At 39.3% G+C, this 27,769-nt stretch overlaps 4 protein-coding genes and 1 pseudogene across 10 annotated transcripts in view; 1 reads left to right on the plus strand and 4 right to left on the minus strand.

Annotated features, from left to right (window-relative positions):
- Positions 1-2,841: 2,841 nt before the first annotated feature.
- On the minus strand, positions 2,842-4,826 carry LOC118120107 (claudin-10). 3 transcript variants are annotated; one of them, XM_035174814.2, is made up of 5 exons: positions 4,474-4,826; positions 4,222-4,320; positions 4,047-4,128; positions 3,833-3,940; positions 2,842-3,728 (listed from the first exon to the last, which is right to left on the minus strand). In XM_035174814.2, the coding sequence occupies exons 1-5, from the start codon at positions 4,703-4,705 to the stop codon at positions 3,494-3,496; spliced, it is 756 nt and encodes a 251-aa protein (XP_035030705.1). In that variant the 5' UTR covers positions 4,706-4,826; the 3' UTR covers positions 2,842-3,493. The 3 variants fall into 3 exon arrangements, with proteins under 3 accessions (XP_035030705.1, XP_035030704.1, XP_035030703.1); XM_035174813.2 differs by having other exon boundaries at positions 4,047-4,077; positions 4,222-4,383; positions 4,474-4,824; XM_035174812.2 differs by having other exon boundaries at positions 4,222-4,383; positions 4,474-4,822.
- Positions 4,827-6,396: 1,570 nt separating this feature from the next.
- On the minus strand, positions 6,397-7,809 carry LOC118120236 (annotated as a pseudogene).
- A 1,109-nt stretch (positions 7,810-8,918) lies between these two features.
- LOC118120117 (claudin-10) lies at positions 8,919-11,712 on the minus strand. Its single transcript, XM_035174827.1, has 5 exons — positions 11,328-11,712; positions 9,887-10,048; positions 9,697-9,784; positions 9,514-9,621; positions 8,919-9,431 (listed from the first exon to the last, which is right to left on the minus strand). The coding sequence occupies exons 1-5, from the start codon at positions 11,557-11,559 to the stop codon at positions 9,239-9,241; spliced, it is 783 nt and encodes a 260-aa protein (XP_035030718.1). The 5' UTR covers positions 11,560-11,712; the 3' UTR covers positions 8,919-9,238.
- A 1,084-nt stretch (positions 11,713-12,796) lies between these two features.
- On the minus strand, positions 12,797-16,599 carry LOC118120191 (claudin-10). Of its 4 annotated transcripts, none has more exons than XM_035174950.1 (5): positions 16,386-16,599; positions 13,429-13,590; positions 13,265-13,346; positions 13,074-13,178; positions 12,797-12,965 (listed from the first exon to the last, which is right to left on the minus strand). In XM_035174950.1, the coding sequence occupies exons 1-5, from the start codon at positions 16,597-16,599 to the stop codon at positions 12,809-12,811; spliced, it is 720 nt and encodes a 239-aa protein (XP_035030841.1). In that variant the 3' UTR covers positions 12,797-12,808. The 4 variants fall into 4 exon arrangements, with proteins under 4 accessions (XP_035030841.1, XP_035030843.1, XP_035030840.1 ...); XM_035174952.2 differs by lacking the exon at positions 16,386-16,599 and adding an exon at positions 14,240-14,459 and having other exon boundaries at positions 12,797-12,959; XM_035174949.2 differs by lacking the exon at positions 16,386-16,599 and adding an exon at positions 14,240-14,459.
- Positions 16,600-20,824: 4,225 nt separating this feature from the next.
- Positions 20,825-27,769, plus strand: part of LOC118119815 (ATP-binding cassette sub-family C member 4) — a 39,152-nt gene continuing 32,207 nt past the window's right edge. Inside the window, exons 1-10 of one of the 2 annotated variants that reach the window (XM_035174139.2) lie at positions 20,825-21,159; positions 22,044-22,154; positions 24,215-24,335; positions 24,425-24,649; positions 24,718-24,807; positions 24,905-25,068; positions 25,323-25,448; positions 25,635-25,884; positions 25,979-26,086; positions 26,290-26,379. In XM_035174139.2, the coding sequence (XP_035030030.2) occupies positions 21,086-21,159; positions 22,044-22,154; positions 24,215-24,335; positions 24,425-24,649; positions 24,718-24,807; positions 24,905-25,068; positions 25,323-25,448; positions 25,635-25,884; positions 25,979-26,086; positions 26,290-26,379 (1,359 nt within the window). In that variant the 5' untranslated portion in view covers positions 20,825-21,085. The remainder of the gene's footprint in view (positions 21,160-22,043; positions 22,155-24,214; positions 24,336-24,424; positions 24,650-24,717; positions 24,808-24,904; positions 25,069-25,322; positions 25,449-25,634; positions 25,885-25,978; positions 26,087-26,289; positions 26,380-27,769) is intronic. The other variant, XM_035174137.2, reaches the window with a different exon arrangement.

Here is a 27,769-nt window from a genome sequence, read left to right on the forward strand (position 1 = left end):
CTTGTTGAATTAAGCAGATTAAGTATCTTATTACAATTATTACAAAGTGTGTAGTTACAATTTGAGCTTGGTGGGAGTAAAAGGTTGAGAAATAATATTTTTATGTGTCATTAATAGTTTTATCTTCACATATATTTTACTTAGTAGACTAATTTTTAATTGTTTACACTAGATATGTACATGTCATAGGAGTAGTATTAGTGATAGAAGCACACACTATTTATTGGTTTGTAATGTATCTTTGATTGAAGCAGTAGTTTTAGTTATAAAATGACTGAGCTTGATGCATTGTCTAAATTCCTTCTTTTCTATTCTCCTGAGAGATTATTGAAATCAACAGCAGAATCGTTCTGTCACCATGTCTCAAAAAAGGGGGTTAAAAATCAAAAAAGGGGATTTGATCCCCTCCCCCACTACACAGTACCAGGTGCAGAAGTACCTGGGCTGTGGCGCCTACGGAATCGTCGTCCGATGCAGGGATGTGAGCACAAATGAAAAGGTGGCTTTAAAAATGATTAAAAGCACGGCATGCACTCAGTGTGAGGCGGAAGAGGTGGTCACCCTTCAAACCTTGAAGGAGCTCCACTCAGACATGTTCAACATCGTCAGATTGAACGACTCCTTCACCTACATGGAAAATCACTACTTCGTATTTGAGCACCTGGATATAGATCTGCACAAATTCATGAAGACCAACCCGGGTCGACATCTTGAGCTGAAGCAGATCCGCCCCATTCTGCAGCAGGTTTGTTTCTTAGACTAACTGCTTTGTAGGGTGAAGGGTGAACTTTGAAATGTGTCTGTTACAGTTTTTGTCAAAATCCCTGTTCCAATAAAATGCAGTTTTTTTGTTTCAGTAACAGCTAATAAAAGATGCTTGCACTATGTTAAGTAAAATAATGTCCTTAAAAACTAGAGATACCTTCAGTTCTTCCAATCATCCTATTTAGTGTGTGCAATCACCAGTGCTGTGTATGTTGGTCTATCTCCAAACTATCTTGTTAACCTGTTCCTATAGTCGACAGTGCGAGTTTGTAATATCTGACTAATACTCAGTTGTTTCAGTTTTTTCTGTCATCAATGAGTGTTTTTGTAAATTAGTTTTTCATGATTTCAGCTTGGTACATCCCTGGAATTCCTGAAAAGTGCAGGGATTATTCATGCAGATTTGAAGCCACAAAATATTATGATGGTGGATCACATCAGAAAGCCGCTGAAAGTAAAAGTCATTGACTTTGGCTCAGCCTGCAACAATCCTGAGGAGCAGATAGGTGACATCCTCCAGAGTTTGTGGTACAGGTAAGTAGCTGAAAGCACATCTGTATACCTGGGACAGCTGTGTTTGCTGTGATGAATTAAATTAAATTAAATATGTTTGTGTTTCTCTTCTTCTTCTAAGATCTCCCGAGATTCTGCAGAAAACTGCTTTCAACGAGGCCATCGACGTATGGTCTCTAGGCTGCATTGCTGCCGAGCTGTTTATGGGCAAACCACTGTTCAGCGCCTGGAATGAGACTGGCATGGTCATTATCACACGTACTGCACTGAAAACACTAGAAACATGCCTGCCGTGATTTCATTTGTATTTGTAAATCCAAATTTAAGTTCACTGATTTCTACAATTGTATTGATGAGACTACAAACTAGAGACACTTCATCCAAATGTCTCAGTAATAGAAGTGCACCTGATCAACATATGATGAGTTTGCATACTTGACGTTAACTAACTCTTACTACACAGAAAAGGCAAATTTATTTTGCAACTGGAAAGCCACTGCATGAAGGAGACTATAATCCATATTGGTTCTGGCCAAAATACTGGATGGAAACCAGATTTATGGTAAGAAATTAGTTAACCATCGCATAGCTGTGTTTATAGCTCACTAATTATGGTTCCTTCAGTCTGTGTTTCTTTCCCCTGTGCCATCCACTGCCTTGGGAGCAAACTATGAGACAATTCTTCATTTCAGTCAATAGTTTAAATTCTTTTTTGTGATCAACAGCCTGGATGAATATAATGGAACAACATATCTTTACCAAACAATATTTTTTTCTCATCTTGTTAAAGACGATTCCTCGGCTCTGGGGAGATGATGACCAGGTCGAAGTATCTGACCTGGAGTGCTTTGTCGGCCTACTGGAACAGATGCTGATGATGAATCAGTTTGAAAGGATTACCCCCAGACAAATTCTCCAGCATCCGTACGTCACGATGAGCCACTTTGAGGGTCCATTCAGAAACAGCTCCTAGTAAGTGTGTGCTTAGATGGTCTGTGTACATCTGTGCTGATAGATATGGGAACAAACTATATGAGATATAAGGAGATGAAGGTGTTTGGCTCAGCAGTTTAATTTGTCTTCCAGTGTCAAATTGTGTCAGGATCTGATGGACGTCTGCCAGGACCAGAGCTCTCAGACCGGTTTTATGCTCACTAGAGGAGGACGGTTCACTGGTCCTTCATTTTAAAACTCCATGTGTGTATGTGAGACATGTAGTTTTATTTTGTAAACTATTATCTGATTGAAGTGTTATTTATTACTTTTTGCTGATGCCATTATTGGAAAGATCTTGAAATGATCTAAATAAAGGTTAATCTTAAAAGTCAAAAGTCTCTCTCTCTCTCTCTCTCTCTCTCTCTCTCTCTCTCTCTCTCTCTCTCTCTTCTTTCTCTGTGTTTTGCCCCCAAAGGTAGCCAATAAGAAAAAAACACACACACATACATCCTTGTATCCTTTTCTTTGTAGGGACTGGTTTAAAGGGGGGCATAAGGGGAAAGTGAGGACCTTTTGGATGGTCCTCACAACGTAAGAGGGCTGTATGAGAATTAAGACTCGGTTAGGTTTAGGTTACAATTAGGTTTATTTTAATATTAAATCCGGGTTAGGGTTAGACAATTTATCAGTGGTTAAATTTGAAAGATTTCCATAAATATTTGTTTTAAGTCACTGGATTCAGTCATTAAGCAGCATTTCCACTAATGCCCATGAATATTCTCATGCTCACGTCAAACAAATCTTTTCTTTTATGAATCAATATCAAAGGTTTGTTTTATTTTACATTTCAAAAATATCTTACAACATCTAACAATGTCTCGTGACAGCATTCTGTGTTCATGCATGATATTGCAGTTTATTTCTACTCCTAAAATAAACAATGATTTTTAACATAACCATGAAACTATATATATATTATAAATGTCATCATACTGAACGATTATTCTACCTACAGAGAAAATATGCATAACGCATGGGAGAAAACAGATCTTCTACAAAGCACACATTTTATAATACAGTTGAAAAATCACCTGTGAATATTAAAATGTTTATTTAGCACAATTAGTTCAGCGTTTTTTTATTGTTATTGTGCTTTTTCTCCTATGAAAAGTCCAAATGTCAGTTATGAACAGGCCAACATTTTGAAGGCTACCATTAAAGCTCAAGTGTGGACTTACTAATGTTAATTTACGTTTAAAAATAAATCCACCCGTTGTTTTTACACGTATGCGTTGGTTGCTGTCGTCTTGGTGATGCTGCTGACCCCGGATGCATTACTCAATGTCGTCTTGGTGACACTAGTGACGCCAGAGATACTGCTGACTCCGCTTTCACTGGTGTTCCTGGATTTCCTGCTGTCGCTCATCTCTGTGCGGGCCAATGACGCCGGGGCCCTTTTCGTCGGGACGACTGCGTAGGCGTCAGGGAACTGGTATGGTGGGTAGCGTTCGGAGCTGTGGAGATGAAACCCAAGAGATGTATGGTTATGTATGTTTGTTTTTCCTCTGGGTGGAAGGGTGGGTGGAACCACACATTGGATCTTGCTGGAACATTTTACCTTGATCGACATCCTTCCCTCCCGGCAAAGATACTGTAAATAAGCCCTCCAACAACAAGTAAGGTGGAGCCTCCCCAGCCGATAAAGACACCAACACCTATTTCAAACCTGGCATTAAATAAAATAAGAAGTCATTAAGGTGCAGTTTTTCCCCTCATAGATTATTATGATGGATGTTGGTTAGTTTGTCATTTTAATTTTCTATTGTACTTACTTCTGAGCTTTGTAATTTGGGTCTTGAAATTCTGAAATAATTTTGTTTCCATAATAAGAGAAAGCGACCATAGAACACATCCCTGTAACAACACACGTTCTTATTAATGATTAATCGCACAGTGACTATTCTTATTGTTTTTTTTCAAATAACCCTCTACCAAATAACACTTTACCTCCGATGAAGTAGTTCATCCCCCCAGCAAAGGTTACTCTTGCATTAGCAATCTCCGATCCCCCAATCTTAGTGCACTTCATCCCCACTAAGACCAGGACTGATCCAAAGAAAGACAGAATGATGGAGATGATGATGAGAGCTCTGCACATGTGAATGTCCCCTGTCCAGAAGCAGCACACACAATGTTTAGTACGCACACTACAAAATGCTCGTTGGAATGCTGCATTAAATCAATCATTGTTTTACTCACAGTTGAGTGCCAGCATGGATGGAATTCCCTTGCAGTCAGATACTCCAGTCGAATCAGATATACAATCCTTCCACAGGTTGGAGAAATAGTTGGAAGTGGTCAGGACGATGCTGTCCACCTCGGACCACGTCCAGATTTCTGTTGGCATCGTTGAACACACCAGGATCCAGCCGGACACACAGACGACAAAGCAGCCGATCTCCATGTACATCACCACAGTCCTGTAACCCATTTTTGTATTGAAGTTTAACCAGAGAAAAGACAATTCACAGGCTCGACACCAGCTCCTGAGCACAAACTGTGGGACACGTGTCCGTCACCATCACCCACACAGGACAAACAAGGTCTGTGTACACCATCACATGTTTTGCCTTGGACTTTTTCCAAGTCATTTTGTGAAGGTCAATTTGATGATGTGTTTGTTGTCGGTACCCAGGAGCCTGACAAGCATGGCTTCAGCTTTGTGCACCACTGATGCATGTCACATACAGTATATAAATGGTAAAAGATTTGAAGATCCCACTTATCCAAGATATATGGGAGGTACTTGATCATACCTGAATATTTAAATAATACATATATACCAGATTTGTACTGTGTTATTATGAAATTAAAGGTGGCCGTTTTTACATTTAAAGCTTAATGGTATGCAGTGGCCTACTATGGATAAATTAAAAAATAAAATTCCACTTCTCTGGCAGCAAAGGTTACTGCGGCGATCCTGTTGATGTATAAGCAGGTGGAGGCAATATCCTTGTGAAGATTTGTTTATTTCGATATTCTTTATTCTTTATTCGTTCAAAGGCGCTTACATTAGCTTTAATAGATACAGTTGTGTTTTCACCTGAACAACAACAGTCATTTTAAACAGGTCTGCGATGAAAACTCTTTTAAAGCTTGTGTGCTTCTCTCAGTCTAAAAAAACCTGTACTTATAATATTTTGAGGTGCGTAAAATAATATCACATGCTATGAAAAGTGTATCTTAAAGGAATAGTTCACCCAAAAATAAAAATTCACTCATTATCCACTCACCACCATACACATCCACATAAGACTGGTGTTTTCTGGGGTGTTTTATTATTAATAAATGAATATTATACTCCTGATTGGGTACAGCTTCCCTGTCAACAAATATTTCGATTAGATAAAAAATCTAAATATCAGGTCAGGTCTACCCTCCCTCCCTCCACGACTCCTGCACAGTGGTGAGCAATAGAGCTGTGGACATTTCTTGATTCTGCATCGACGCAGTGACAGAACATAATCGATTCATGTTGTTTTTAGTGATGTCCCACCGCTGAATAATTATAACCATCGCTGCTCCAGGATCAGGACAGACGCTCATTAAAGGTCCGGTCTGTGTCAGAGTCTCTGTCGGAGTCTGTTTCCTCCTCGCTCCTCCTCTGACCTGCGCTCACTTTGAACTTTAACAATAAACACTATCACTCATCACAAGTTATTAGGACACATACAGGACTGACGTTTACCTTGTGTATGTTTGATTCTCTAGAGTTTATGAGGAATGTTTAAACCTGCTACACAACACGAGACGTAAGGTGACGCACATTAAAATTCTGTTTGAAGCGTTGTTTTTAGCCATAACAGATAAGAAAGTGAAGCTGTACATTATTTACTACACACTTTTTTAAACACAAAGACAAGATGCAGCAGTTTTTTTTCAACTTTAAATTTACTTATTACAAAATGGTACTTGATGGTCAAATAATTACAAACAAGAAATCTGTGTCCGACACAGTTTACAGATTAACAGCATGTACAGATTTTTTACAGTTAAAGATACAACCAACAGATCAATTGTTGCAATATACAGCTGATAAAATAGAATCAATTTAAATGTATTCAAGACAGAAACCACCAATATTCATTTATCTTTCTGTGTATTACGGAAGTAGTACATCTTCTAGGACCTGCCAGTGGCTTCAACTAAAAGTCTTTTACATCCACATTCCTCAAAAATATAAGGCACATTCTTATCAAAGTGCTGAATCCAGCAGGTTTGCAGGTTTGCATTGCTTGCCCGCCCTCTTGGGTTCGAGGAGATATGAAAACGTCAGGCTGCATCTTTGTAGATAGAGTTTTCCTGACTGTGACCGTGAAGTGAAAAAAAACACAGATTTACAGTTTCTTCACAAATCAGACACCCACAGTATACGACTCATCAAAATTGATAAACACAGCAGGTTATTTGCAACAAGTGTCTTCTATAAAAATGTTAACATAGCATGTTTTACTCACACAAACCTTTTGGTGAAGGAATGTGTGATGGAGAAACAGAGCATGCTGCCTCCAATGATACAGAGGACTGAGCCTCCGAAGCCAATATATAGAGCAGCTCCCAGTTAATACCTATACAGACAAAGAGCAAAGCAGCAATGTCACTGAATTCTTTTTTTTTTTTAATACATTATGGATATACTGTATTGCCACAATGTTCTTACTTTTGTCCAAAAAACTTTGGGTCAAAAAACTCTGATGTGATCTGATTTGCGTAAATGGAGAACGCTGACAGTGAGCAGAGGCCTGAGACCAACAAGAAGAAGTCAAAGTAGAAAATAAATAAATTTAATATAAAATGCTATTACATAAATAATTCCACCAGCCCACTTATACTCACCACTTAGAATGAAATCAACACCAGCAACGCAGGTGATCCTCCCGTTGGTTCTTTCACTTCCTCCGATTTTGGTGCATTTCATTCCAAACAGGGCAAATGCAGAACCAAAGAAACCCAAACAGACGGCAGCAATCATCAGTCCCCTGCATGTGTGGATGTAACCTGCAAACATAAAACAGAGCTCAGTGCACGAGCAGTTAAAAATAACTCCTTCTACTGTTTGTGTTTGGCTTCTAACTCACATATGCACGCGCAAATGTCAATGAGTTCAAGGGATTTTGACTGATTTACACATCAGGCAAAGAAATACAATAAACGTCAAATATTACCACATGCTCCTTTGCTAAGAAACAAACACTGATGAAGTGCACAGTTAAACAAGTCAAGAAATAAGCATGGCAGGAAAACCAAACGTTCAACCAAGCATTCAATCAACATAAAAAAGAGCCAACCATCCAACGCCAGCAAGGAGGGAAAGCCTTTGCAGTCGGAGACTCCTGTCAAATCGGTGACACAGGTCTTCCACAGATTGGACCAGTAGGTAGCAGTGGCTAAAACTGTTCCATCTAGTGAGTACACCTTCCAGTAGTCCGTCGGCAAGGTGGAGCACACCAGCACCCACCCAGAAATGTTTAATATGAAGGCCACGATCTCCACATAAATGTTGCTCATGCTGCACAGAAGAGTTCTCCACACAACAGAGGCTGGCTCCTATGTTGATCGTTGGACTCAAAATTGATCAATGGTTCCCTGGCCGGTAAAGTTTGTTAAAATTAGGCTCGGCACTGCACGAGCAAGTTCAATGAAAAGCTTATGATTTATAGTTACTGGGCTGTGGACTGTCATATACACTTGGGAGGAGTTTCTTCCATCGTTAACCTCAGCCAATGGTCTATTAAAGTATCTTCCAACCCCTCACACAGTTCACACCACTGTGAAACACACATAATAATAATAATAATAATAATAATAATAATAATAATAATAATAATAATAATAATAATAATAATAATAATAATAATAGTAATAATTATAATAATTATAATAATAACAATAATAACAATAATAATAACACTTATGATCATTGTTATAATTTTTGTTATCATTATTATGATAATATATCAACTAATAATAAACATTATTTTATAGCACCTTTCAATACCAGTTTCAAAGTAAAGAACAACATTAAAACGTAAAAAGTACAATATTAGTTGTATATAATATATAATACGAGTTTGGCACAATTGTCCTCTGTCCAAAAACAGCTAAGCACACGCAACAAAATGCAGGTACATTCATTTAATCATCATGCCTTGTGCTGAAATAGATTTTACTTAATGCAAGCATTGATGGTATGCCACCGGCAGTCATATAATCCAATTAACACATGTCAGGCACTGTTGGCCTGAAAGAGCCTCCTCAGGTACTGGATGCAAAAGGAAACACACACTTACACACACACATACACACACACACACACGCACACAACAGGGTTTGTGTACATCATCACATGTTATGCCTTGTTTAGTGAAGGTCACTTTGATGATGTGTTTGAAATGTGTTTGTTGTTGGTAGTCAGGAGTCTGGCCGTTTTATGTAACTTTTTAGTTTTTAATTACAAATGGCATGTTCCACTATAACAATGATGCTGATATAATTTGTATTTAATACACAATGCAGAGTGATGAAATAACTTGCATTTTTTCGAAAACTGAGGGTACACTGGTGTAACATAGGTTCTGCCATGAGCAATATCTTTATGTAATACACTACATTTTAATCAAAGAAATAATTGTGAAGGCTCATTGTTAGGTGCAAAGTTCATTTTTAATTACATATTAATGCATAGCGATCCCAGTGATGTTCCCAGTTGTACATGTTGTTGATTAAATGACAACAAAGTTAATGAATGCAGCGTAAACACAGTTTATTTACTACAGAATGTGACCAGCTTTATGAAAACAAACATCACAAGTGAATAACAACAACACAAACTTAAAAATATACATATGCTGCTCTGAAGAGAAGGCTGAAGGAAATTAATCCACAATATGCTCATTGTCATCAGAACTGCTGCTTTGTGCTCGTCTCTTGGATAAAATATACACAACAAAATAGATTGGAGATATTAAACAAATGCATCTCTTTCTGAGATTTTAGTCGGTGTTGTTTGAGAGAGCTTTGAGATCTTGGAGCTGTTGGACCGTCCTGAGCCAAGGTAAGATCCGTATTGCAACGAGGGTCTGTAGTATCCAGTGTACGTTTGTCCTCTGGAGCGAGGGACCATGTATGTGCCTCCTTGATAGACATAAACCCCTTTACTGTAAAACATCGACAAATGTAGTTAGGCACTATGACTTTTGCAAGTACAGAAAAAAGGATAAAGGTGGATGGTTTAGATACCTTTTAGGCCATATTGCTCTGCAGACTGTCACAGCATAAAACATTGCACCCAACAGGATTAAGAAACATCCCATCAATCCAAGAAATATGGGAGTTCCTAGGTCATACCTGGAGGGCACAACAAAGTCCTCTGAAGTTCAAAGTTAACACTTGTAAAAATATTGCGGAAGTGTAAAAAAGTACCGTAAGACTCCTGGTCCTATACTGTCCGCAAAGGTTGTTCTGGCAACCCTGTTGATGTATAAGCAGTAGCCAGCAATATCCGCTACACCTGTGTGCAGAGGTTTCGTTGAAACCAAGAAACAATGAGGGTTAAAAGTTTCCGTCATTCACAAAGACAAACACACACACGCACGCAATGATCTGTACTCACTCCCAACCACGTGGAATACTGCACCGGCGAAAACCATTTTGTCCTTGGTTTTATCAGCTCCACCGATAAAAGTGCACTCCATCCCAAGAAAGCAAAGCACCACAGCAAAGGATCCAAACGTTAACCCGAACATCAGCAATCCTCGAACTCCCTGGACGAAAGCTGAGGGAAACAGGAAGAGTTTGGTTTTGACAAAATACAAAAAATGATTCAGCAGAAAAGGTTAAATTTCCAGAGTTCGCTTTCTGTCAGACTGAAAAGAGGCTGATGTGAGACTGAAATCAAATCTCTCCCTCCCTCCGGCCATCCTTCCATCCATCCATCCATCCATCCATGCGTCCATCCTTATCAGATGTCTCAACAACCTGGATATTGGAAGCCCCTTAACCTACCGCTTAGGCTGTGTCTGGCCAACCGATTGAGGAAAATCATTGTATTTGCAATCTTGCTCTTTCAGTTACAATCCAAAGCTCATGAAGGTGAAGTTTGATATGAAGATCAACCGCCTTTCGGCTTAGATCCTACTTTCCTTCAACAGTCTGGTACAGCACCTGAATGTTCTGCACCTCTCTTCACCCGTGTGTCCAATACATACGGCCGAGATCAGATGATACCGCCACAAAGTTGTTCATTGATCTTAGGCCTATAGGGTGTGCTGGTACCAAATATATTTAACAACCACCTCATGCTCAATCATGGTGTTATGTCCAGTATCTGTTAAGGTTTAACTGGTGTAAACTAAATGCTGCTGAGGCCCAGTTTAAACCTGGTATGAACATTCCCCCTGAGAGATCCAATCACAATTCGACAGCTCCGAGCACACGTTTATTCACTCAGCCCCTGTTGATGCTGATCCCTCCCTCTATCTCCGACACACAAACATTTTGACCACGGAAACAGTTTGCCCACAGAAATGACATATATGTGTATCTACATATAGAGGAGGAAAGTGAGATTCGATCACAAGTCATCACAGGAGTCGTTCATTCAGGACACATTTTATTGGGTTGAACAGAGGAACTTTGAGCTGTTGACTTCTTTGGACGGATGTTAATACCAGGTCTGAACAGGGTCTAAGAGAACGTTTTTACCTAAAAACATTATTACCAGGCAATTGATTGTAACTTAAGCTATTATTCTGAAGTTATGAGGTATAATATTTCCATGAATTTCCATAGATTCTCACAAAACATGTTAGATTACCATAATGCTTTATGTAGAATTTAAACCAATATCTAAGGTCTACTATTCAAATTTTGAGAAAATGTTAATGTTTTCTTGCCTATTGTGAATTAGTCAAAGGCTTAAAAGATAACCAGACGTATTACTCTACTATCATTAAATTTAACTTTGTTAGAAATTGCAGATTAAAACCTTTGTCAAACTGAAGCAGAATTGGACAAACTTGTTGTGAGGTATATCAAACACATAGAGCACTTACGGGTGACGGTCCAGAGCACAGGGAAGTCTCTGCAGTTGGTGATAGCGGTGGAATCAGTAAAACAGTCCTTCCACAGGTTGGACCAGTACCAGGCCACTCTGATGATGAAGGAGCCCCCTTGTCCTCCCAACTGTGTGATCCTCCAGTAGTCCATGGCCATAGTGCACAGCACAAACAACCATCCCAGGGACGAAATCAAGAAGCCAAGTATTTGTACCAGTCGTTTCTTCATGTCTGGAGTCGCTCAGTTAAAGCAGGTAGCGTCCACTGAGCTGGGTAATTACGCTTTTTCACATAAGTGCAATGCAGAAAGTGCATTAAGGTTTAATCTCCTGCTCAGCGGTCAGCAGAAGCAAGAGGTAAGATGATGCTGGAGTGAGGCGTGGAGGGTGTGACAGTGTGCTGTTAGTGTTGATGAGGGCGCTGCACCACTGTGTGAGATGTTTACTGTAAACTCCCTGGAGTGTGCCTCCTTCTTTCGATATTTCACATCACTTTTCAGGTTTACATCCCTTTTACACTGTGGTACGAAGCGACAACACATTTAATATCCACTTATAGTAAAAATAGGCATATAGGCTTGCACCCTCCTATACATGTTTGATCATTCTTATCTACCACCTTTACACATTAAAGTAAAGAGATTCTGATGGAGCATCTCAGTATAAAGTGTAAACAATGACGTGCAGGTGAAACATCATCTGTTGACAAAACGAGACACAAAGTCAACTCTGCTGCATTACTTTTATTTTAATCAGTTTTGTTCCTATTTCTTTGAGACTGCTCATAATTCTCTACACGCTTCTGAACTCACAGAAACAATAACTTTACTTAATATAAAATCATACAAAAAACAATTTTGCATTTACAGCTACAAGGTCCAACCACCAAAGGAAATGTCTACAAAACTACTACAATAGAAAATGATGCAGGCATTACAAGTGCTTTGGATTATTTGCCATGTAATTATAAGACACATCTTTTTCATTTATCTCTGCCAAAGAAGTTGTTTGTCAGTTTGTTTGAATGTTACGAGGATTGCGTGAGAACTACTGAACGGATTTACTCTACAATTTTATGTTTTGGGGGCGGATCCAGACAATGGGGTGGATCCAGGACTTGTTTTTCACTTTGGTTAACATTGCAAAATAGACATTTTTAATTAATGTGGCACACTACTAAGTGCCATATTAATAAAAAAAATATTTAATGTACAGCAATATGTAGAACTGGTAAATACAGACATGCAGAAATGTTATGGAAAATATCAATTCCCAGCAAAGTAAAATGTCATATACCTTTGAACTAACATACACCTGGAAGAAACACAAATGTGTTTAACTTAATTCCTGGTGGGTCATAGATGAATATCAGCAAATGTTGCTGATGGTAGACAAACCAACTTTCGTTCATGTCTCAAAGACTTATCTATATTAGACTCACCAGTGGCTTCAACTAATAGTGTTTCATATTCACATTCTTCAAACATATGCATTCTTATCAAAGTGCTGACTCCCAGGGGAGCTGCTGTAGTCTGGAGGCAGCCTCTGGTTTACAGAGGTCGCCTGCCCTCTTGGGTGCGACGAGATATGAGAGTGTGAGGTTGCACCTCTGTAGATATATTTGGCCTGACTGCGGCTGTGGAGAGAGGGAGAGAACACAGATTCATCTTCATCAGACAGAATATATGACACAACAAAAAACATTCACTCAGGAGGTTATTTATAACATATATCTCATACAAACCTTTTGGTGCAGGAATCTGTGATGGAGAAACAGAAAATGCTGCCTCCAATGATACAGAGGACTGAACCTGCCCATCCGATAAAAAGAGCAGCTCCCAGTTCGTACCTAGGGACAAAGACGGATGCATTAATGTCACTGAGTTGGTTGAGTTACATTTAAACATTATGGATATACAGATACATGGTGCTTACTTCTGTGCAATATACATTGGGTCGAAAAACTCTTGTGTTATCCGATGTGCGTAAAGGGAACACGCCGACAACGAGCAGAGGCCTGAGACGAATATGAAAAAGTGAAATTAGATCAACAGAAAAATGCTGTAACACAAATAGTTCCACAGGTCTGCTGTACTTACCACTAAGAATGAAATTAACTCCAGCAAAGCAGGCGATCTTGGCTTTGACTTTGTCCGTTCCTCCAATTTTGGTGCATTTCATTCCAACGAGGGCAAATATGGAACCGAAGAAACCCAGACAGATGGCCGCGATCATCAGCCCCCTGCAGGCCTGGATGAAACCTGCAAACACAAAACAGAGCTCAGTGCACGTGCCGTCTGAATTATTCTCTGTGCTTGTGCTCTCTGGTGTCCCTCACTTCCGCCCACAACAAGGTCAATGAGTCATTGACCTTCTGGCCGATTTACACATGAAACACAATTTGTCACGAGTGACCATAATTATCTTTAAGCACTCCTGCTAGTGTGGTGTCTGCCCTGGTATGAAATGTCCCATTCAGATGTGATGTTGGGGTAAATATTACCTCGGCGGTTAACCTGCTGAAACCATTCAGCCGTGGTAGAAACTGCCTCAGGTTCCCAGTAAATCTCCTTCACAGCTTTCAGGCTCAGAGAGCTGAGGCTAAACATTGACACATTTGGAGGTAAATGAGCCGTTCCTCTGGGACTTGAATTCAACTGTAGGATTTATAATTGGCTTGCAATAAGCTTTAACCTGAATTTTTCAAGCAAATTTTAGAGAATCAGCGATAGAACAGAAAAGTGTGATAAAAGAAATATGAAAATATCAGATATTACCATGTGCTCTTCAGCTGGAAATAAACAGAAGCTTAAGTCAACACGATCGATCGAAACCATTAAAAACTTGAAGTAATGAGCTGAGTCACAGGCAGGAAAAATAAGCATTCAACCAACATGAAAAAGAGCTGACCATCCAGTGCCAGCAAGGAGGGAAAGTCTTTGCAGTTGGAGACTCCTGTTGAATCGGTGACACAAGCCTTCCACAGATTGGACCAGTAGGTAGCAGTGGTGATGACTGTTCCATCAAGTGAAGACACCTTCCAGTAGTCCGTCGGCAGAGTGGAGGAAACCAGCACCCACCCTGAGGTGCTGAATATGAAGGCCACGATCTCCTGAAACATGCTGCTCATACCGCAAAGAGGAGGTTTTCTGCGCTCCAGTTGCTGTTGGACTTAGAATTGATCAGCGGTCCCCTGGCTGGTAAAGCTTGTTGAAAATGTGGCTCGGCTCCGCACAAGCAAGTTCAATGGAGAGGCTGTGATTGATGGTTAATGTGTTGCGAAGACTCGAATTCTGAAGGGAGGAGTTTGGCCCGGACCATCAACAAGTAGCCAATAGTGTATAGCGACTTCCACCCCCTCAACCAGTACACGTGACACACAGAGAGATGATTGGGACTGAAGCAACACAGAAAAGTATTGTTGTGGTGGCATCGTGTCCAGTACTATTACAATCATTTGATTAATATGTTACAATAATACCATAACGGGAAAGTACTTCAGTAATTTTTGCTTTTGTAATATTTTTAAAACTGTCTATATCGTCTGAAAGCTAGTACAACAGGACAAAAGCAATTAACAAGGCATTCAGAATGCATACACAATGTATATTAGAGCTTCGCACCTACCTATAATGATCAATAAATAACTAAACTATTCTATATATTTCATTTTTCATTTTTCTACATATTTAATTATTGAATTCTACATTTATTTATTTCTGCATAATTGACACCGTGAAAAAAGAGTCAAGATTCTCAGCTCTATCTGATGGGGGCAGTAGTGTGATGACAGGAACGACAGTGTGTACTGTGGAGGATTTAAACATATACACGCACCAAGTTAAATGTAGATAAATGTAGAGATGAATAAGCAACTCAATAATATACAACTCAATAGAATAAATACAATGAACCTTACATTATATTTGTCTCCTAATTCATTGATGAGACGGTTAATGCACTCAGGTGTGTTAAAAATTAAGATGACAACAACAATAACCTGTTTGGTAAATGTTTTTAGAAAATGCAAAGAAAACAAAATGTAAAAATCCAAGACTAAATGGACAACGTAATGTCGAACTGATCAACTGAACTGGTAAACTGATAGATAAAAAAAGTTAATAAATACAGTAACAAAAGGAAAATCATGAACAAAATGCCAAAATAAATATTAAGTATAAATGCTGCAATGACAAAACAAAAAAAATAACGATTTGACAACACATTTCATTAAATATTGTAATTTGTCTTTGTCTCTTGCTGACCCAATACTGTTGTTTACTTCCTGTTTACTTGACCTCTGCTGAACCTTCTGTGACTCAGACACTCTCAGTTGGATATTTCCAACAAAAGATTACACATTTACACAAACCCAAAATGAGGGCAATCATCTGGAACATAAATTACATTAACAAATGCTTTGATTATTTCTTTTTTCAGTTTACCTTTACAAAGTTAGTTATCAGAATATATCATGACCATTTACCCTTTTTAGAACAAAGACAATTTAAGTCTATTCCTGACAATACACTGTCAGACAGAATCCTAAAATAGAGATATTTATGTAAGAACAATAAGCTTCCTTTGCAAAACAGACATAAATCCGCCAATAATCTTCAAGAGTCATTATAAATTATACATTAAATCCGTATTCAGAGTGGTAATGTGTATTGTAGTAAGATGTTTAAATGTCTTCTACACCAGAATATGCTGTGAATTTACCCTTCGAATTTTGAGTTTTGAAAGAATTGGCAGCAGTTTAATTACTTTACACATCATCAATAAGCTTTTGGAAACAAGGTGATTCATGTCTTTTTGTAGGGAATAGTTTTTAGTGCCTTACACTGAAAACTATTCAAAAACTATTAGGGATATTTCATAAAGCATCTCCCCTGAATGTACACAGTGTTACCATAACTTTATATGTATGTGCACACACTAGACAAATAACATAATTTACTCATCAAGGTATTTAACGATGAATGTTTTCAGGAAAGACTGAACAGATTTTGTGTGTGTGTGTGTGTGTGTGGCAGTCGAGACACTCTGAACTTACCCTCCAGCCCAAAGATGGTGTGATGTGGTCTGCAATGCAGAGCTCCAATTGCATTTCCAGCACAGTTTTTCCACAGACCCTGAAGGATCCAGGTCGCTGTGATGACCGAGGACGCCCGGCTGGTGACCCTCCATTCATTGGACACTGTGGCACCAATAGTGGCCCCCAGCCCGGCAAGGCCGCTGAGAAAAGCCACGATCTGCAAACCTGCCATGTGGCGGGTTAGAATGTGTATAATGGCCTTTTAGTAGATTCAAGAAAAAAAAAGAGAGGAAATAAAATCACCCCAGGCAGGGAAATTACACGGTGGACATGTGTTTCACTGAGATGATTTACAGACAACATATCTTGTCTTCATCTCTAGTGGTGAGGGAGAGACACAGGTCTCTGAGAGTGATGAGGTAAAGAACACATGAGCTGGCAGTTAGTCATTACGTTTTGGCGAGAAGCATTTGAAAGGCTTCCTTTGTGTGCCCGTGTTATAGTGTGAAAAAAGAGACCGGGTATGACATTAACATCAAAAATAATAAAGGAGTAATGAGTAATCCTAAAAAAAAGAGGCGATGTGACAAAGTCCGGTTACTAGTTCATCTATTTGGGCAAATGACTAATGATTACCAGTTCATACGTGAACATATATGTTGTTTTTCATGTCCACTATTCTCATCCATCGGAGTTTTCCATCGAAAAAAAAAAAACAGAGTCACTTATAATGCAGCGATAATGAATCAGCCCACTGACCAACTGAGTTTAAAACATTCCTGCTCTAAATCTTTTTAGGTAGTCAGGCCACATGGCGTTAATAATGGGAGACAACAGATTTTATCAAAAAACATCATGTCCGCAATGAGCAGGGACACAGGAAGTCAGTCAGACCTGGGGTTCCTGAGACAAAGTGTAATCAATGACGTCATATTAAATGCAGCAACGCAGCAGTACAACATTTCTGTCTTGACTTGAATGGTTAACAACATTTTATACCAGTTATTAGAACATTTTAAACTACAACAGACAGCAAACTTTAATGGCTTTAGGGCTTCTAAAGAAAACCTCTTGGTTGCTACCTAACATTATCTAAGTCATGTTCTATGTTTCATTGTATCAGGGTATACACAAAAGTGTATTTTGTCTAAAACAAAATCAGATATAAAAAAAATCTGAATGGCTTTATTTTTGGCCTGATGCTCATCTAAAAATGTTTCTCACAGTTCCAGTCTGTCGCCTGTAGAGGGTGCTGCAGCCCCCTCAGCACTGCTACTTCCAGCGTCCCTGGCCATAAGCTACTCTTACATGCTGAGTCAGGTATACTTCAGATGAAACCTCTTCCCAAAGGTCGTCACAGTTGACTTGGGTGATAATCAATGGAGTTGAATTATATGGGACAGTATCCAGACAGTCATATCCAATGATAGATTCTGTTCCTACCATCTGCAGCCTCAGCAGAAATCCAGATCATCAGGCCGGGCTACGTTTTTTTCAGTCTTCATCTGTCCAGGTTTTGTGAGCCTGTGTCCACGGCAGCCTCAGATTTCTGTTCTCGATCCTGATGGCTCCTGTAGCTCGTTCCCCTCAGGCTTCCATGTGTCATTCTTTCCTGCTCACCTCCGTTGTAAAAACGTGGTGACCTGAGTTAGCCCTTCTGTCGTCTCGAGCCGAGTCCGGCCATTCTTCTCCTGACGTTGAGTAACTTGACAGACTCACTGTCGTGTGTGAAAATCTCAGGAGATCAGCAGTTTCAGAAATACTCAAACCAATCATGGTCAAAGTCGCTGAGATCCCATCTTCCCCCCATTCTCAGGGTTGATGTGAACATTAACTGCAGCTCCTGACCCGTATCTGTATGATTTTATTCATTGCACTTCTGCCACATGATTAGTAACTGCAGATATAAATAGGTGTACAGGTTTCTAATAGAGTGCTTGGTGAGTGTATAACATGTAGACCACAGCAAGTACCCAACACATATATAACTGAAACAGATTGAGTGAACGAGGCCTCACGTTACTGTTGGACAGAAATCCAGAAAACTAAAAAATCTAAAATAACTACTTAGGTATTTATTATTTTTTTCAGAATCAGGGAAAGTTGGAAAAAATAATTAAATTTACCATATATATGAATCTGCTTAACTTTTTAATCTACATGATCACCTTTTGATAACTAATATTATTTCACTCTCATTCACTGAGCCTCACCTGAAACTGTCTGGAGCCACTTTGAAAACCTGTGGCCGACAATCATGGACGTGTTATAAGAACATTCTGTGTGTATGTGTACTTATAGTAACCTTATATATTATACCCTATACTACTTTATACTTAGAAAGTATGTATTACCTTAGAATACATTTTATTAGACTTAAGACATAAAATCATCATTAAATATAATTGTTGTATATTATGTTTGACTATATGATAATTTTGTATGAACATTAATGAAAATTAGTTTTCTCATTTACATTCCTGTTGTTTTAGTTTTCTACCTTTTTTCTTTTATTACATTTTTTAGCCACACCTTACCACACCTGTGACCACGCCTACTCATCGTTCTGCCAATGAGATTGTGCCCTGCTCTGGACTGGCCCCGCCTTTCTAACTGAAAATACGGAAGAGTAAAACTCGTGATAGCGCCTCCCTCTGGAGAGGAGTGTGTCTCATTGATCATCTGTTCCAGCAGCAGTGACACCTGCAGGTTTGTCTCTGAACCAACACTGGATCTCAGGCTCTTCTCTCCTGTGAGTATGAAGACATGAGGTCAGTCCTGCACACGCTCAGCTTCTCACTCTCCTCATCGGACATCTTCTGTGGCTCTGTTTGGTTCACTAATGGAGAACTGAAACATTCACAGAGATATTTTATTGTTTGGGCCTCACTCAGCGTGAATTCAAGATACCAAATGATTTGAAGTGGGTTTTTGTGTTTGTTGTTGTTCATTCCATGTTTGGTTGTTGATCTCTGAACTCTTGACTTGTCTGAAAGGTTGTTAATTCAACATGAAATAAAAAAGTTTCTCCAACAGTCACAATTTAAATGTTGAAATAAAAACCACTGAATCCTTAAGGGTCATGTTTTTAAGGGTCTTTAATCCTTATTGTCTCAGTAGGCCGGCAGCCTACTTTCCCTCCTAAAGATTTTAAAGTCGACAAGGATATGTAACAACCACTGTTGGAGAAGGGACATGTGCGTTTTACATAAAACACAATTTCACTGTGATGCATTTAGCTTCTCTGGATTTAGATGAATACAAAAAAGTAAGTTTTGATGAAAAGAGGAAGTGAATTTTGGAGGCAAACTGCAAATGGGAGAAGGGTTTGGATTCGACCTCAATAATGAGGAGGAGGAGACACAAACTGGCAGACAAGAATTTTCACGTTCTGTCACTGCACAGAGGAGTCCAACTTTAAGGTAAATTTTAAATGCTTTTTTATTTTTGAATGGGATTAAATTTGACTTTTACTTTTTTTGTCACAAACACAAAGTTGTGTTAAATACAACCACTGTAAATGTATTATATACTGGACAGATGATAATTTAAGGTGAATCAAATGTTGTAATTGAGCAAGGAAAGTATTGTTAGGATGGTATTTCACTCACTGTTTAATATACTGTATTTCTCCTTTTATATGTTTGATATTTTAAGACACATTTAATGAGTTTGTTAGTTGCTGTTTGTTAATCTTCGACTTTCACTTTTCCAAATGAAAACAAGTACTTTTTATAAATTTAGGGGATTAGGAAAATGTATGAAAGACATTTCAAAGGTCTGGATTCTGGTTGATGAATGTAATATATTAAAGTCAAAATCAACTGAAATGTAATCTGTGGCATCCTTGACGGGAATGAATGAATCAGTGTAGATCCAGGGGGTTTAAATTACTGATTAAATGATTGAAAGTCTTGTGTTTATTCATTGAATAACATGACATCCTGTCTCCCTGTGCTTATTATGCAGGTATGACTCAGATGTTGCCTGATCCAGACCGGCCACTAAATTGTGGTTTACATACGCTGATAAATGAAAGGATATATTGGTCCTATCGATTACAGCAGAAGATGTAAGAAGAGTCAGTCACTTCTTTGGTGTTTTGACTTCGAGTCTATATCAGCAACTGTATGACATCAAATAAGACCTCAAGCCTCATTTACCTTTACTTTGAAGATCTTATTATAATATTATTATTAAGTTATTGATACAGTTTCTGGATTTCCTTGTCCAATTTTCCTCTCTCGGGTCTGATAAAGGAACAAGTTTCAAGTCTTTTCATTTGAATTTTAAAAGTATTTGCACGGTGTGGACTTGATTTTCATTTAAGCATCTTTCTACTTTCACCACGGGTCCAAAGGTCTTCTAGTTTGTGTGCAAATCCCAAACAAATCTACCAGTGTTTCCCTAAAAGAAGTAAAACTAAATACGATTGGATGAAGACGGGATGGAGTCCATGTGGTGGGAAATGATGGACACTCGTGTCGGCCAATCCAGAGGCGGTGGGCGGGATTACGCAGCGCCGTGTTCACTTGACAGTGGAGTGTTTCTGCTGGAATAATCCCTGAGTCCTGAGAGGTGAAGTACTGACAGACTGTTGGAGTTTACAGACGCTGCTCTATCACTGTTTTCTTCTCTGAGTCTTTAGTCGATATCCCTCCTGCCACACAGCCTGCAGACTAACTCCTCAGGTTGTGTTTTTGGACGTCCTGGTGCGGATGGAACCTCCGCCGAAGGAGGCGAAGGATAATCCGTCGGCCTCAGCTAATCTTCTCTCCAAGATTTTCTTCTGGTAAGAAAAGGTGGCAGCCGTGTTTGACATGAGTTGAATGGAGAGAGCTCTCCTGTGTGACGGGCTGTGGAGAGGCTGTCCCCTGGGTGTGAAGTGGCAGGTAGCTGCGGAGCATCCGTCCATGCGTAAACAACATCATGACCCACACACACTGGAGAGGAGAGAGCTCAGGCCGCACTATGGCTTGAATTAAGTCCAGCAGAAATGTGCAGACAAACCAAAATTAGTAAAACTATTCAAATACCTTTGTCTAACACATGGTTACAAACATGTTTTAAACCCCCAAAATCTCAGTAAATTAACTAAGCTGTGTCAATACATTTCATGGTATTTTAATGTGGCAGCTTGTTCAGGTGATTCCACATCCACATTGTTGTCTCAATGTGAAAGTTGATTTTAATTTTCTCTGGTCGAACAATGTTAAGAAAGTTTCAGATATTTTATTTATCCTGTATATCCATTAATGTAATGAGGGTATATAACATGAAGAACTTAGTAAGCAGGAAAACAAAAGTGGCCCACAGGATTTACATCGGAATTAGGGCTGGGGACACATGGCCAAAAATTCTGTTGATAAGAATTTTGAATGACAAACACTTTACATCTTTTCTAAGTATGCCTCTTTACTGTGGTTGCAGAATGAATAAGCATTATATCATTATATGTCATATTGTCGATTGTTGTTGATTAAAATTTGATTGTGACAAGAATTGACATCGTTTTACTGTTCAGCCCTAATCTGAGTCATACTGCAGTAAAAAGTAGCCTACTGCTGTCTGATTTTAAAACTGTACATATTTACTTCAATACATGTACTTACTACCCATGAATGTCTGTCATTTCAGTAATTATTTTCACTACTATATGTTTTTTTTTATCTCCAGTTGGCTGAATCCCTTGTTCAGAATCGGCTACAAGAAGAAATTGGAGGAAGATGACATGTATAAAGTTCTACCCGAGGATGCGTCCCATAGACTTGGGGAGGAACTACAGGGGTATGACATTAAATACTTTAGTTTTTTTGCTATTTGCATGTGTTTCAGTGTCATCTAATAGTATTGAGATGCACATTTCCAGCTTTCTTCTTTGACAGGATAGACACCACAGTAATCTGCATTTTACAGAAAGTCGACCTTTGATATCAAGCAGTATAATCTACTGTTCAAACATGGTCAGGAGCTATAATGCTTGTCCTCTCTATACAACTCCCACAATGAGAATATGGGCTTTGTAACCCCTGCACATGCAAGTTTGCGGCCTGCCAGTACCAGCCAGGCCCTTTACGAGCTGGTTACCATGACTGCAGCTCTCCCCCCACTTCACAGGTTTTCAGGAGGACATGCAAAAATACCGACTGACCTTTTCCCAGTATCGACTTTCATGATGGAGGGTCTACCTCAGTACATTTTATGGTACCAGAAACTGAACCAACCACCTCCATAGTAACACCTTCTTTACTATTATCCGCACAATAGTGCTCGGGCGGAATTTTTCTGTCAGAACTCGCCCGAACCCGAGACAAAGATTCTTTGTTCGTTAAAGGTGGATCACTGTAACTTAAGGTCTCACTTTGCTTTTCCTCCAGTCGCACAGAATTAACCGACCCTGACTGGACGGGCACGTTTTTTGTGTCAGAACCTAACCAGAGCCTGATGCAGTTAATATGAGCTCCACTGTGTAATCCTGTCCCTGACACGTATGGTTATTGCTTGTTTTCCTAGATTGTAGGCGGTGTAAAAAAGCTCAGTCAAATGTGACTGATCCAAACTCAAATTTCATGTTTTTTGGGGCCTGTCAGGACTGCCACGGGTCAGGTAGCCACACCTTATTGTGAATGTAGACTAACAACACAGGACTCAGGTTTAGATGGGAGAGGCCTCTCTTGACATCCAGCCCACAACAAGGTTTCTAGTCATCAACGATAACTTAAAGTGCCTCTGAAGGAAAATAGTAAGAAGAAAGCTCTGGCACTCTCACCCGTATGTAAACCACACTCATAGCTTTACTCCCAGAAATAACTTATAAATATTAAAATGACCACTTCTCCTCAAGGAGAATATAGCCAGAATTGTAGCCAACCAGAGACTCTAGTGTCTCCACCACCTCCTGACTCTCCTCAGCCTGGACCCTCCCTAAATAGCAGAGTGACCACGACCTGTGACATCAGACTTGTTCTGTGTGGAGAGGAACCTACTTATATATAAATAGTACTGTCCGACCTGTCACATGAGAGGGGGCTCTTCCCCCACACTGACCTTGAGTCAGGAGAAGCCATATGCTACTTTAAATCTGTGTGTGAACACAACGCGAGTCTGGCAGGAGGCCTTTGAGTTGAGAGCTTAATTGTGGATTTAAGTGCAGTTGGCTCGTAGCAGATACAGTTTTCTTACTGAAATGTCACCATTATTAAACACTGCAGCAATTTACAACTTGGTGTGTCTTCACCAAAATGGAGGAACACATACCTTATGGATGATAACATTTTCCAAAAAATAGATATGCTGGCTACACTAAAATAAACTAATTAATTAATTAACCAAATGAATGGAAGAACATTTTTATTATTATTAAATGACATGATTTAAAAGAACCAATTAATTAATGTAATTTAAAAAATAATAATAATTGAATTAACTTTATCAATCAATCAAATTTTATTTGTATAGCTCATATTCACAAATTACAATGTCTCATGGGGCTTAACAAAGTGCGACATCCTCTGTTCTTAACCCTCAACAAAGGACATTTCAACAAATTAATTAGTTTAAAATTCAAAATAGAGTTTTGATAATATTTTCTCATTATGTTGGTCTCAGAAATATTTATATACATATTCAATTTTGAAGTTGTACTAGAATTGATCCCATGCAGGTAACATCCTCACAAGCTGTATATTGACGGTTATGCTACTTAATGAAGCGATTCCTTACGAGAAGCTTTCAGTAGCATTGCTTTCTTGGGAATAACCCGCATTGTGTTAATTTGACTAAGTTTGCTTTGTTAAAGAATAGTGACTAAATGTAACTGTGGCTTTTCTTGTCACTTCTTTTCAAAGGTACTGGAATCGCGAAGTTCAACAGGCAGCGAAAGAAATGCGCCCGCCGAAGCTTTCCAAAGTTCTTGTTCGGTGCTACTGGAAATCGTACTCGCTAATTGGAATATTCATCTTCATAGAGGTACAGTGTTGTCACAAAGTGAAACCCAACATTAAGATGTGTTTTAATGCAGCACATTAATGTCTGCCTTGCCTCCCACTCTCTATCAGGAAGTGATCATAGTGATTCAGCCGTTGCTCCTCGGGAAGCTGATCGAATACTTTGAGAGGAGTGAGCCGATCGACACAGCTGCAGTCCATGAGGCCTACATGTGTGCTGCAGGCATCTCACTGTCAGCCATGCTCCTGGCTGTCCTTCATCATCTCTATTTCTACCATGTCCAGCGAGCAGGCATGAAGATCCGTGTGGCCATGTGCCACATGATCTATCGGAAGGTCCGTCACTGTGTATAAATAATTCCCGTTGTTTTTATAACTTGATAGAACTCTTTTGTTCTGCACAGGCTCTGCATCTTAGCAACAAGGCATTTGCCAAAACTACCACAGGACAAATTGTCAACCTTGTTTCCAATGACGTCAACAAATTTGATGAGGTGATTATCTGAAATTTTACATTTGACTTATTAGTTCAACATTCCAGATCTTACATTCGCATTTATATATATATCATTTTTTTATTTTATTTTACAGGTAACCTTGTACTTGCATTTTTTGTGGGTGGCCCCCCTACAAGCAGCTACTGTGGTATTACTGTTGATGTATACGATCGGCCCATCATGCCTTGCGGGAATGGCCGTCTTCTTCTTCCTGATGCCAGTACAAACCATGTTCGGACGTCTGTTCTCTAGACTAAGGTCTGTAGTCATGCACCCGATTAATCAAAGATTTTCCTGATTTATAAAGTTGAATTAATTTAATTGAGTAAATTCAAATGAATGAACAAAATTTAATTGACCATCTAATTTTATTGTTTTATTTAAAGAAATAGATTTAATTGAAATAAAAACCCAATTAAATATCATGAATGAACTTTTTCAATTCTTCCTGCTATTGTAAGTTGCTGTTGCACTGGCGCCAACACTACTGTTGTTCTCTGTCGCTGTTGCAGGGCTGAAACAGCAGTGTTAACAGACGAGAGAATACGCACGATGAATGAAGTCGTCACTGGGATCCGTGTGATAAAGATGTACGGGTGGGAGAAGCCTTTCGTTGCATTGGTGGATGAGATCAGAAGGTAATTGATGATATTTTTCTGTTTTCTTTTCTTTCAGGGAACTTGCTAAAAAGAAAAGTAGCAAGTCTCTCTCATTAACAAACATATAAACAAACAACTAGTCGTATATGATGCGAAAAATAAACAATACTAATATACATACAGTAAATCAGCATTTTCTGATGGACGTGTCTCGTCATTGCACAGAATGGAAATCTCCAAGATCATGAAAAGCTCCTACCTGCGTGGCCTGAACATGGCGTCTTTCTTCGTCGCCAGCAAGATCATCATCTTCAACACCGTGTGCGTTTACGTACTCACAGGGAACACGTTGTCCTCGAGCAGAGTGTTCATGGCTGTTTCCTTCTACGGGGCCGTCAGACTCACCATCACACTCTTCTTCCCCTTCGCCATAGAGAAGGTCTCGGAGTCTCTCATCAGCATCCGAAGGATTCAGGTAAATGCGCCACGTCAGGAGACATATTTACGTAAAGTGTGTGTTAATTATCGTCTGTGAAAACTGAAGCTCCGAATGTGACTCTTCCTCAAAGAATTTTTTGCTGTTGGATGAAGTAGCTACTCAACATCGGGGACTTCCTGGGGCAGATAAGAAGGACTGTGTGGTGAAGATTCAGGATTTAATATGCTACTGGGATAAAGTAAGGAGCATTGTGGAAAATGGGTCACACTCTTTTATCTTAAATATGTATCACATGAAGTAATCCTTAGATGCCTCGATGGTCTAAGCTTAGATGGTGTCACATGCTACACAGATTGTTAAATCCATGGGAAAACCAGACTTTAACATATTGCATAGTCAGGACATGGCCGTGTTTAAGTTCATTTCCTTTTTTTTTTACAGATGATAGAGAATCCAACTTTACAGAATGTGTCTTTCACTGTGAGGCCCGAGCAGCTCTTGGCAGTAATTGGACCTGTCGGTGCTGGAAAGGTCAGGTCTGTTCCCTAGTCACACGTTTATTTTCATGCACACACGTGATTCAAACCTGAGACGCATCGTCTGAACAGTTCATATTGTAAAATCAACTTTATTTACCATGAATGACATTAACGTTCTCAGCTTAAATGCCGTATCAAATGCAACTGAGGCAAAGTTGACTGATACAAAGAGACATTCAATATTTTCAGTGAATTCAAGTTACATAACATATTGTTTACCTGACGCTTTTATCCAAAGGGAATTACAATAAGTGCATTAAAAAGTTTATTAACTGAACTAGAAATTATACTTATCTTTGCAATTGCTTGTTCATCATTGGTGTGCATTAGGAATGGATCTATAACTGGGAGATGATGCTTAGTGAGCAGTAATTCGTTTTCTGTTATGTATGTGTTTGATGGGAGAAGTTTCAGGAAAACCCAGTTGTCTTAAAATCTGCAGTGCTTTTGTCTCCCCCTTCTGGCAGTGAGAGTAATAACAGTCATCATGACCTTACCTCATACTTCTAATTTAGTCTGTAATCTTTACTCGTCAAGTTCATTTTATCTTTTAGCATCAGAAACTTTTCTTGGACCTTTCCTAGCCTTTATTCCATCATCGCCGCCACCATGCTGCTATTTGCTGTTGCTTACTCCCCCCTCCGTCGCTATGGTTACTCCCTAATACTCTACTACCAGTGTGTCAACACAGACTTGTTGCCACAGAAACCAAATTTAAAACAACCGTGTATTCCTAAATAAAAAGAGAATTACCAGGTGGTGATTGGCTTCACCAGAGTTGTGTGAACCAGATGTCAACATGAGTTTATTCTTCATTGAACCACATCACACCCACCTGTGAAGCAATATCTTACCTAGGTCATACTGTAAATTCTCAAATTCTGTCCTGTTTAGAGCAGCATTGTGTCACTTATTGACCCTGAGACAGTTTGTTATGGCTGTTTACCTCCTCCACTGGACACTCTATTGTAACTGTGGTTGTTATGGCAACTGCCAGTAGATTTTGGACAGCCGTGTCTTCAGAGCCATGCTGAAAGTGAGCATAGCTTTTTGTTCAGGCCGGTCACGACGTCAAGCTCAGCCCCGATCCAGCACATCAGCTGACGGCAGCAGATCCTTGTGCCTGCTCACATCAGCTGACGGCTCAGCTGATCCCCTCCTATTTCATTCGGTTGGTAAAGCTCACATTGCGCCCTGTATTTAAGCTGCTTTAGCTTCCTTCTCTTCCTGGAAGTGTGCTCTCTCTAACTTGGGATTTTCATGGAAGAGCAGGGGGATCCCAGAACTTGTTGCGGTTTTTTAAATCCAATACATTGGTACATACAAAATTGTTTCTGACTGAAGGGCAGTTTTTATAAAGTGACATCGGCATCAACCTGTGC

This window comes from Hippoglossus stenolepis, chromosome 13, assembly GCF_022539355.2.
Source record: "Hippoglossus stenolepis isolate QCI-W04-F060 chromosome 13, HSTE1.2, whole genome shotgun sequence".
Taxonomy (NCBI): domain Eukaryota; kingdom Metazoa; phylum Chordata; class Actinopteri; order Pleuronectiformes; family Pleuronectidae; genus Hippoglossus; species Hippoglossus stenolepis.